Source organism: Aquila chrysaetos, chromosome 25 (assembly GCF_900496995.4).
Source record: "Aquila chrysaetos chrysaetos chromosome 25, bAquChr1.4, whole genome shotgun sequence".
In the NCBI taxonomy this organism is placed as follows: Eukaryota; Metazoa; Chordata; class Aves; order Accipitriformes; family Accipitridae; genus Aquila; species Aquila chrysaetos.
In genome coordinates this window covers 7216249-7228274 of record NC_044028.1, presented here as the reverse complement: position 1 = coordinate 7228274, position 12026 = coordinate 7216249, and the positions used below count along the sequence as shown (strand labels likewise).

Here is a 12026-nt window from a genome sequence, read left to right as displayed (position 1 = left end):
GAAAGATATATGCAGTTCCTGTGGCTATTTGGTCTTAAACAACATTAAAAAAAACTGAAAAAGATAATACTTTGAATAGGATCATAATGAATTTATGCAGCAATTTAAGGCTGTTTTTTACTGTACTGTAGTTAAGATACAATCCAGCATACGTTCCACTGCCCTACTTCATGCTACGCAAGCTAAAGGAATGTCATTTTGTAAGATGTTGCATATATTCAAACTGAAGCAGCACAAACCAGATAAATTGCTGTGCTTGTGTCATCTATCAACACCTGCTGGCCCACACGATGGTAATCTAAAATGTTGAAGGTTGCAGTTCAGACTTTCAGTGGGTATAAACAGAGATACCTATGCTAACATCATGGGATTTGGCTTTGTGTTAGCATCTTTTTACTTCTTTGTATTTTTCTCCCTGGTGTTTCTCTCTTGTGCAGTTATTCTCAAGTGCCAAATGCTTTGAGATGGTCAGTCCTCAACAAACCAAGATCAGCTTCTTTTGCTTGTCCCTAACGCAACAAAACTAAAAATCCTCAAATCCTCCAAAACCACAAAATATCACTATATAAAAGCTCTCTAAGAGAAAGACAGTAAAATAACCGACTAGCTTAGTTAAATGGTGTATAATTAATTGCTGGCACCATACTTGCATCACCATAGACTCTAGTTACTATCCTGCGGTATGGTGTGGTGGCTAAGTAAAAATGAAAATAAAATCTGATAAAAATATATGGCCTAACAGAAATATCATGGGAACACCTTTTCTAGAGCATCTCCAGCAGAGATGAAATCAGGGAGTAATAGCAGGAAAAAAACAAGACTGGAAGCAGAAGTGACAAAAACACCACTAGCACAAAGCCAAAATTTATCATGGGCAGGAACTTGCGAAAGAAGTCGCAGCACAGAAAATTCCTCATAACAGCAAAACTCATGTGGCTGATAGGTAAATATAGGATGGGAAATAAAACCAAAAAGCAACTGAATGAGGATGCTTTTTGAAATCATCTGTTTCTTCCATCTTAAAATAAACGTGTGCTGGTAAGATGGAGGGAAAACCTGCCTTCACCTTGCAACTGTGATCTTTGCAGCCCTCAGGTCTGCAAGGAAGACATAAGTCAACAGGGTATAAAGGCACCACAACGACTGAGCAGGGACCGGGGATCCCGCGGGGCCTGGCAAGTCACCAAGCGTTTTGCAGGACTGGAGCCACCGCTCCAGGGACAGGACGGCAGGACTGGCGCGGTGCCTTCCAGGACACACCGCGCCAGCTGTGCATGCCTCCGCAGCGCAGGCAGCACGGGAAGCAGCGGGGAGGCCAGCCACCTCAGAGCCTGGCAGCCACCCATCCTAAAACACCCACTAAAGTCATTTACAGGGCACTCCTCTGGCAAAATCCCTACCTCAGAAAAGCTCGTTCCCAGTTATTTAGGGTGGGGTACGGAGACCTTTGCCTACAGGGAAGCGAGGCCCAGGGGTGCACTGCCCTGTCAGCACCCGGGTCAGGGAGAAGCCCTGTCACAGCCCCGGATAGGGGGGGCTGCGGCCCTGCCAGGCCCCGGGGCGGCGGGAAGCCCTGTCACAGCCCCGGATAGGGGGGGGCTGCGGCCCTGCCAGGCCCCGGGGCGGCGGGAAGCCCTGTCACAGCCCCGGATAGGGGGGGGCTGCGGCCCTGCCAGGCCCCGGGGCGGCGGGAAGCCCTGTCACAGCCCCGGATAGGGGGGGGGCTGCGGCCCTGCAAGGCCCCGGGGCGGCGGGAAGCCCTGTCACAGCCCCGGGTGGCGGGGCGGCGGCGGGAAGCCCTCCGACGGCAGCGGGGCAGGCTGGGAAACGCAGTCCCCGCGGCGCGGGAAGCTGAGGCGGCCGCGGGGCAGGCTGGGAAGGCGCCGGGGGAGGGGCAGGAGGGTGAACCGGCGGCGGGAGCCGCCTCAGAGGGCGGTTTGGCGGTGCCTCAGCGAGGGCACGGCGGGAGGAAGGGTCCGGCGGCAGAACCGGAGGGTGCCGCGGCGAACTCGTTACCCGCCCCTCGGCGGGAGGGGAACGGCCGATGTGGGGTCTCTACGTCCCCTCTCCCTGAGCGGGAGCAGCCAGACCTTGCCCTCTGCCAGGCGACTCGGGGTGACGGGGTTCCTCTCATGCGCTGAGGGCACCTCTCTGGTTTTCCGTCTCCGCCTGTATCGGGTTTCCCTTGTTTCTCCCATCCTTAAATTGAGTTTTGATACCTGTCAGCTGGTCCTGCCTGCAGGTCCCACCAAGTGCTGGCAGTAATCTCCAGTTAAGCTACAGCTAAAATAAAAGTGCTGTTTGTCCTAATCATAGAAACAGTCACTGAAGAAAAACGTTCTTAAACCTGCAAACACTACATACGGCCATTTTACCTACACATGCAATTTGTTCTGCAAGGCCTTTTTAACCTCTTCAGAGGCTGGGTAGCTCAGCTGAACAACTCGTTCTGAATTCCTGTATTTTTTTCCGTCTCTTCGAAACCTCTCTGAACAACTCCCAGATGACAACTGAGGAGCTGCTCCTGAATTCCCTCCTTTCCAGCTTCTTTTCTCTCGATCCCTCCCTCATACTAATTTACTGTAAGAATATACTACGTTCAATTTCCCTGAATCACCTCAACCTTCAATATTCAGAAATGGCTGAAGCTGGTATGGCTATGTCTGAAGTCCAAGCAGAAGGCAAAGCTGAGGTAGATGGAGTGAATTAGCTCGTTTCTTAATTTGGAAATGAGCACTGCTGCAAACAACCATAATACTCAGCTTGGCTATTCAAAATTAGCAGTATAGGCAGGATTTGCTCTATAATATTAACTGGTTTTTGCTGCTGTGACCAAAAACACTAAGAACATCATGATCAACATTATGAAAAACCTCTTGGGAAGACTCAGTTCAGAAACCCCCCAAATAAATTATGGTCTGGTACTTGGTAAATACTTGATCTCGCTGTGCAGAAGCAACAGAATCTGCAGATGTTACCGAAATGCTTTCGCAGACAGGGGAGGAAATATATCTGTAACAGACACCAACACCCCTAACTCACCAATCCTTGTCACCATTACTCTATTGGGAGAGAAATGCAATTCTTTCCTTCCTATCGAAGAGCAACTCCCAACCAGCCTCTTTATTTCAGTCCGATTTTTGCAGGGCTGTACAGGTACAGCTTGCGGAATAGAGATGTCTTTAGGACCAGGGGGCTGTGCTCTCATGGGCTCACTCTGTCATGGTGCAGGGCACACCTACCTTTTACTAACTCACCCCATGAAAGGGAACCCTTAGAGCACCCATTTTGGGGAAGCCCTTCCACCATCACCCCTGGTTTGGAGCCTTCCTACAGCTCCAATTCCACAAGCCCATTAACAGTACTTCCCTGACCAAAGCTCAGTGAAGGCAAAGTAAGGACACCCCCGAACCCTACAGCCTTTGAATCATGTCCCAGGAACGGAATGCCCCAACACAAGCACCTCCGCTGCTCCTCCCACACTGCCACGGCCGTCTCTTAACCTTGACTACAGCAGCCCTCAGTAAGACAAAGAAAACACCCTTTGCTTTCGCCTGTTGGATGATGCAAACCCACTTGCTGACCTTTCTGGATGAACATTTTTCTAGTGTGAATGGGCCAGCTATGATCTCACTACCTTGTCAATGAAGAGGAAGTGGGGAAAGCCTTTTCAATGTTAAATCAAAAGAGGGCTTTTATGCAGTCTGACATCAGGGGAAAACACAAGACGGCTTTCCAACCGCACTGCAGGAACAGCTAAGAAGGCTCTCCAAAACCACTCCCCCTACCTTTGCAGCGACCCTCACTCTGGGCCAGCTACTTAATGGCATGAGCAGACATTCAGCTCTGAACGTAGGATTGGCAAAAGGCTCATAAAACCATCAATTATATCAAAGCTACAAGAGGATCTGACTCTGGAGGGCATAAATATGGATTCTGTTCAGAGATTTCTGGTGTGACAGTGGGGTCAGCCTACAACCTTTACAATGAACATCCTGTTCCTGCTTGACCTCTTGTCCTTTTTTTTCCCTTCTACTTAATGACTGTTTGGAGCAGTCTTGGAGCTTGGAAAAAAAAAAAAAGTCCTCCAAAGCTGGCTGACGTATATTGATATTGCTGGTTGCAATATATTTACACAGCCACAAAAAGCCGCTGCTCAGCTGAGCCTACTTTTAGCTTGTGCCCTACTAAAATGAATGCAAATGTAAAAGCACTAAAACCGCATCAGCGGACTGAATGAGAAACTAAGATTTCTTTAATGTGGCGGTGTGCTAGGGAAGCAGCCCCAACAATGACATCCCACAAAGCTGCTGCCAGTTCTGGAGTCTGCAGCTTCTTGGGAACCCTCAGTGTCCCCAGCAGCAGGGGACTTCCGACAGCCAAACTTCTATCTATAACCTTCCCCATCACTGCAGGTGCAGGAAAAAAGCACACAGTTGCAATATCACACCCAAGTACCAACAGCAAGTTCACAATACATGGCTCAACTCTTTGCTGGGCATCTCCGGCTGCTTTGTGTGTATTAGTTGCTACACAAAATTAACTGGAAGCTGTATCAAACCCAAAGGGAACAGCATTAGATATTAAAACCCTGAGGCACCTCACTCTTTAACTCCTGTTCTGAACAGCTTGCAATTGTAGTGCTTCAACTTCCCCAGTTTGTTCTCAGCCCTCGAATAATTATTGATCCCAATTTTTTCCTCATTTTTAATTGTTTCTGCAAAGTGTATCCCACAAAGGAAGGGCAGCAAGCAAGTGTAAAGTATAATTATTTTTTGAAAGACTGAGGGAATCTGTTCAGATGTTTGTCCAGCTTATTTGGGGGTGAAAGCATTTTTCAGATGTTCAGAAATGGAAAAGAAAAAGAAATCCTGCTCAGATGCATGCCTGTGTGTATGAAAAACAATGAAATGGCTTAGATGTCTTATTTTGTGTTTAGGACATACAGCGCTACATTAACAGCACCTTTCTCAATAAGAAATCCGTTGCAAGTACAGCAATCAGTGTGTTGTGCTGGGCAATTTTATGTTCAAGAATGTGGTGGGCTTTTTTTAAATTCTGCTCTTAAAATACTCAGGACAACAAGAACTCAGAGTCTTAACAATATAAATGCTAAGTGTAAGTCTGATCTCCTACACACAGATGTAGATCAACATTACTTGTTTAAACACTGATAAAAATTAGAACACAGTGAAGCCGAATGAACATAAGAAATATTTCACGTAATATTTACTGGAAAATTGCAACAGGGATTTTCTCTAATGAGTAAATACAGCATGAAGCCGTTGAGTCTTCTATCCCTGGGGTAAGATAATTTGAAACACATTTTTTCAGATCAAAAGTGTTATGTTGTCAAATATAAAAGCCCAATTTAGGCTGCATAATATTTAATTAAGAAAACAGCATTCCATACTGTGATTTATTTATTTTTTTAAGTCCAATGCCCCTTGAGTCATTTTATCTTCTTAACTTTAAGATTTGTACTGTGCAAGATCATGGGAAAGACAGAAGCAACTTTATTTTCATTACAAAAGAAGAAAAACCTAAAGGGAATCCTGTGAATATCAAATCCAAACCCAAGATTTCCCAATAATCATGTAACTTGAAAAGGCCATCTGCTCACTCAAAATGGAGAGGAGCACTGTACCTGATCCTGTGGCTATGATGACGGATAACAGAGAACCAGGTCATACAGAACAGCCACAAGAATACCTGGAGTATTTAGACTTAAGGGGACCCTCTTAGGGCTCTGCAGCCACGATTTGCTCACCTTGACACTTCTGTGATGTATCCGCGATGGCTGGCATTTCACACTGCTGGTGTTGCAACAGCCAGTGCAACGTTTCACCTCCACGCAGGGCGGCCATATCAGGAAGTTGGCAGAGGTGGGATCAATCTGACTCCGAGGTATCTCGTAAATAACCGTCCGTGTTTTGCAGACAGCCGGGATAGCTTCCTCTGCAAACACAAGAAATTCACACTTCCAGGTGAGCAGCTGCTCTCACCTCAGAGCACCCAGATACTTTACACCATCGATTTATGAGTGGCCCCCTTAGCTGGCGGGTTGAGATGGTGTTCTCAGTTCCCACTGTTTACTGACAAGTCGGTACTGAGTACTGTTTGCCTACCACTAAACCGTGTGTGCTACCCTAGGGAGAAGCTTGACTCAATCCCAAAAGCCCAGCCCTAAAACAAGGGTTTACAATGGCCTGGCTCCCAACATAGCTCGGAGCACATACCATTAGATAAGACAATCCCGGCTCCTTAGAAGTGACAGCAAGCCAGGGGCTTCTCCAGATTAGATGATCCTCTAATACAGCCTCATAGCGACTGCATAACAGCAGCTGCTATTTTACAACATTGGGGTGATCACTGCACACACGTATTATCACACAAGTATGCAATACCTGGCAAATAGCACCACAGAAGTTGCACTGAGGATAATTATATCACACCCAAATTGGTTGAGCTGGTAAACAACCTGCGCCACCTTGAAACTTTCGAGTCTTGGGTTTCCACTTCCAAAACCTTAACATCCCCACATCAGGGAGTCTGGTCCATCTGCCATCCGAAAGGGCAACTGCCATTTTTCCTGAATGAAGTTACCAAAGGTCTGTACATGGTGGCTCTTATTTAATTTGTTATTTCTTGAATAAGGCAAAACCACAAAAGTAGCATGACTGAAAAACCTGCAGCTAAACCAATAACCTGTCGGGCTCAGGTAAAGTGAGCTTGTAGACAAGTTTCAGCCACCTGAGGATCATAAAGAGTAACTCTGTACTGCTGCATGATGCTGCCATGAAAAATCCAAACCAAGTATTGTTTTCAACCTAGGGACTGCCTAAGAAGTCAAGCTGATAATTCAAAACGGTCCAGAAAATAGCAATTGCAGGGATAACTTGTTTGATGGTAAGTTCTCTGAAGGCAGCCTGGATTTTTTTGCCTTACAGTGGAAGCAGTGATAGCTTTGGGTTAGATGTGTCAGGGAACTGGAACACTGCCTGTGCTTCTTCAGTTACTTCTGAAGTACAAGAAGTTCAGGCCTGACCTGTGCCTCTAACATGAAAATCTAGGCTTAGTTTTGAAAGAGATGCATTTCAGTCAGCTAAATAGAGTGAAGATTCTTCTTCTCAAACCCCAGTGCCATGAACTCAGGAAAATTAACGGATCCCATACTGCAAGATAGCTGGCAACTCCTACAAGTTATTGAGTATACCCAGTTCCCACTGACTTTTATGGGGAGGCATTCAACACCTTGCAGAGTAAGGTGCCAAGTGTAGCAGACTGTTTCAGAACCGCTGTTCTCTAGAGGCATTCAATGTGACGAGTGCGCTTGCCAATTCACACTGCAAATCCAGGCTGACAGCATGCTGCGCTATCTACCGCGTACCACCATAGCTTAAAGTACAAATATATGAACTCTGAATTACCTATAACAGATATGATCATGGATGTTTTCCACAAATGGAATGGTAAAACACTCAGATCTAAACAGATCAACAAGCACTGCATACAAATCCTATTCTTCAATTCACTAGCATCTCTTTAAATTTGTATTTGGGCTTTGTTGGATCACCATCATTATTGTTTAGCAAGAACAAAATCCCTTGTAAACATGCATGGTGCCCTACGCAATGATGGAAATCAATGCCCCAGCGTTTCCATCAATGGCTTTTAATTTTTTGGATAAGCTGGTTTTTTCTTGTGAATAAAGAGTCAAGCTGTTTCCTTTTGTGGAGCTTCTGTACTGAAAACTCTACCAACTGTTGATGTTTTTTAAAGCACACTGCTGTAGTTGTTCCCCACACTATGAATTATACATTGAATATCACAGCATTTTCTAACCAAGGTCTAGCTTTCTAACATGCTGCAACAAGAAAGTGAATGTAAAGAATTTGTGCTTGTCTGTCTCCTATGGACATCCTCCAGAAGACAGCTTCTCAGGCAACGGCTCGTTTCGTGCAAAAAGAAAGGCAGAAACTAGAAATGGCCTTTTTCCTTTGTGCGTGTCGCGTTTTTCCAGTGAAATGTCCTGCTTGGCTGACCAAAAGCACCCCCTCTGTTTTTACTCCCTAAGTACAAACAGCTTGTTTCTTACCAATGCTTCTTTTTCTGCGAATGGGCACAGGACGATTCTCTTGCGCATGTTTAGCAGAATGAACACTATAAGATCTCAAGTTTGTTTCTGAAACATCATCATATCCTAGAACAGGAAACAAAATATTAAACCTCAGCTATGTTATTTGCATCAGTGTCGCTACAGTGCTGTTCCATACATATAAACCTGCGCTGTTCATATGCATAAAACCAAATCCTGTTGCAATTAGTCTAACGTAACTCCTGCCAATGCAACTGCAAGGGCATAAGGCAGGGAAGACATAGATGTTAAATGTCACGTATAAGCATGCACAATTTAATTCTAATATCCACTTTACTGAAAGCCCCCAGAAACAGTGCACACTCTGTGACACAGAACCATATCTAAAGTAAAACAGTTGCATTGTTATGTGAAAGGCATAATACAGCTTTTCTTACTGGAAAGGTGTAGAAATAAGAACAACTATACTTCACGTGAAACATTTCTTCTAAGTTTTTTGGAGTTCTGGTATGAGGCTATGGTAAAAAATATGGTATTACACACCCAACAGCAACAATGCTGCCTCTGTAAATTTTCTCTTGCTTAGTTTTCAGGGCAGTACTAGGACAGAATCAAAAGCAAAAAGTAACTAGCATGGGTTTCCTTTTAGCCTCTCTGTTGCAGAACAAATCCCCTGTGAAGTATCCTAACCTTTGGAGGGGCATCTGAAGCTACTGCAAACTCTGGGACTGCATCCAGGCTTGTCTTGTTCCCTAAATAAGCCTACCACATGGGTTAAAGGGCCATGAGAAAAAGCAAAGATGGAAAACTTGGCATTTCATTTATCATAAAAAACAACAAAATAACTGCTCCAACTATTTGGTTTTGTTAAGTGAAGCAGTCCAGGTCGTGTCCCATGCAGTAGGGTTCTGAAAATGACAAGCACAATCTGCAAACAGGGGATCAGGAAGATGTAAGCAAACTGAAGACTGCATAGAGATTCCAGTATACCGAAACTAAGATTTTTAGCACTCTGCTGCTTGGAGTGCCCTCTGTAACATCACTGAAGAGTTTCAAGGTTTCACTGCTGGCTCCAAAGAAAACTGTGATGTGCACTAAAAAATGTAAATGGCTATTATACAGTACTCAGTTACCCTCTACAAGCTACCAACATCCTACACTCCTGTCTTTTGCACTGTCACGCTCCCTGCTTCCAGTTCGTTTTGTATGCACAGTTGACTGTGACTCCGGAACTTGTTTTATTCTCAGCTTTATTAGTAATACACATCATGAGAGTCTGCTCTACAAACCAACCAATTAATTTTCTCCTCCCTCCAAGAAATCCTGACCTAAAGAGCATGCAGCTTGTGGAATCACCTGCAGAGCCTGGAAAGACATGAAGACAGTGATATCTTCAGCATCTTAGAAAGAGCTCTCTGCCTCAAGGTTTAGCTTCACTTCTTGGAAAACACTACCATAGGTAGCTAAGAGAAGATGAAATGGGAGGTCCAAGAGGTAGTGCCAGGATCACCCACTGGTCCTGTCTATTCTCCTTATCAGCAGAACAGATCCTTGTCTGAAATAAGTCAGTGTGAAATCCAGACTCTCAATTTACCCAAATAAGTTGGCTCCTACTTCCTGTGTAGAGTGCTTGTTTCCCACTGCTTTTGATGGGAAATTTTGGAACCTAAATGATTAGCTGATAGTGAGCCTTATTTGCAGTCCCAGTCCTGTAATGTAACACAGCAATGACTAATGGATTTTATTTCTACTTTTATTGTACCCCATACTCCAGAAAACTCATCAGTGGGGTAAATAAAATGGCTTGCCTGAGACCCCACAGGAAGCTTGCGACCGAGCTGAGGAGCAGAGCCAGGTCTCCCGCATGCCATTCCAAAGGCACCAGGACATCCACCTGACCCCAAATGGTGTTATGCAAAATGAGGATCCGTTCTGATGTTCCTCCAGCCCTCTTCTGCTTCCTAGCACTCAGCCACCCAACACCTTAATACTGACCTCCTTTTTGGCAGCGTGGAGTTGTCACAATCTCTCCCTCAGTTTGAGGCAATGAAGTGATATTCAAAAGAAAGCAGCATGAATTCTGCTCAGTGTAAGATCCAAGCTAGGCTCAGAGCAAGAAGCATCTCTGTCCACATGCAAACAGCGTTTTAAAAAGATTAAACACAAAACTAATGCCTCTAATCTGAACTGCTTGGTGGGCACAGACATCTTGCTGAAAAGAGAAACCGTCGATGATGCCAGCTGTACGGCAGGCCCGAGCCACAGGTCCTAATCCCACATTCAACACGCTGGCATAGCTCCCTTCTAACATGACTGATTTCTTGCTGTCTTGTTTAAAGAAACTGGTAAGACTAAAGGAATAGTATGATCAGCTAACCAATATGTTAAGCCATGTGCTTATATATAACTGCTCAACTCAGCTGCAATTAGCCATATTCTATCATCATGTTTATAAAGCAAAACGACATGTCGAGGAGCATGTGTTGCTTATAAGATGATTTCTAAGGTGAAGAAGGCCTCTGGCTCATACTGTATCTCACTGTCTCACTACATATCTTAGGCATGTACATCACTTCTTAAGTTCATGTCTCACTGTGAGGGTTAAAAGAAGAGATCTACAGAGCTAGCACAGCAGACTGCAAAATAAGTTCCAGTCAAACCTCAATGCATTATGCAACACATATTGTATTATTTCTATCGACACAGCATCGATGGTTTTTCTTTTTTAATAAACAGAATTACGGAGCATATGGCTGGAGCCAGAAGACACTATAATGCTAAAGGCACTTGGTGTCCCCCCCGATCCCCACAGGCATTTGGAAGGAATTCCATTTCCCAGTGAAGTCAATGGGAAAATCACTGAAGTTCACCAGAAGTCTTGCCCAAGCAGGACCAAAAAACAGAAAGTCAGCTTTGAAAACCAGACTTGACTCTGGATGTGTGGCCAGAAGACTTTCTTTTAGTTCATTAAAACAACGATGCTACAGTAATTACAAAAAGCACTCTCTAGTTTGACTTTAAAGAAGCCCGATACCTAATTTGCATCTTTTTTTTTCCCCTAATGTACTGATTTAGGAGCATGAAGTTGCAGGATAAGGATACGCTCTTAGCAAAGGAAATGGGAGTTTATGGGTGCTTAGCGCCTCACAAAATGAGGCTTAGAGCAGAAAGCTTAGAAAAGGATGGTTCTTAGTTTAGAAATTGAACACTGCTTGTCACTAAGTGAAGATGGAGGATGCTACGTGGAGCCAGATTAATGCAGCTCTCTTTTAACATTTTAATAATAAAAGTTTTCATGGTAGCCCATCAAGAACCTTCTCTGTAATCTTTTATGTACTGACAACATATCAATGATGGGTATAAAAACTCTTGCAATTAGCCTTGGTCAATCCATTACTGTAGCTGAAATTGTTCTTTTTTGTCAGATTGGCATTTTACCACTGGATCGTGGAGTATAAATCACAGAGTTCCTATGACATTCTGCCAATATGTGATTACTCTTCTCACTAAATAAGCCTGTGGAAAGCATCCTAAGACGACTGTTATTTTATATTTATCAATTTATACTGTCGCATTGCTATCTCCTTCCGAAACAATTTTATGCGAGGTACATCCCCAACATATGCAGTCTTAACACAAACCTTCTACATGTCACTTTGATGTGCATCCAAAAAAATATAGGTCCAACACTTCTAGTACCAACAGCAGCAGTTTAGGAAATTCTCATTCTCTCTTTTTTTTCAGGAATTCAATGTAAGGTACAATAAACTGAAATGGTCTGTCTTACAAATCGGTCCTAGAGCCAGAAAGCCCAAGGCAACGTCAATCTGTTTGTTTGATCTTCTTTCTGGCTGATGCAAAATATGCCCTTCTGACATCCAACTGCAGAGATAGATGTCATTAAGTTTTCAACTTTGATCTATTAAAG

The 12026-nt window shown here is 44.2% G+C and overlaps 1 protein-coding gene across 8 annotated transcripts in view; it reads right to left on the bottom strand.

The window, feature by feature from the left end:
• PDGFA (platelet derived growth factor subunit A) overlaps nucleotides 1–12026 on the bottom strand; it is a 40640-nt gene that overhangs the window by 22573 nt on the left and 6041 nt on the right. For all 8 annotated transcript variants that reach the window (XR_003921541.2, XR_003921542.2, XM_030002029.2 and 5 more), the window contains exons 3-4: nucleotides 8099–8203; nucleotides 5771–5958 (exon numbers count right to left, since the gene is read on the bottom strand). Coding sequence is in view for 6 of the 8 variants with exons in the window: in XM_030002029.2 (XP_029857889.1) it covers nucleotides 5771–5958; nucleotides 8099–8203 (293 nt within the window). In the remaining 2 variants the exon portion in view is untranslated. The remainder of the gene's footprint in view (nucleotides 1–5770; nucleotides 5959–8098; nucleotides 8204–12026) is intronic.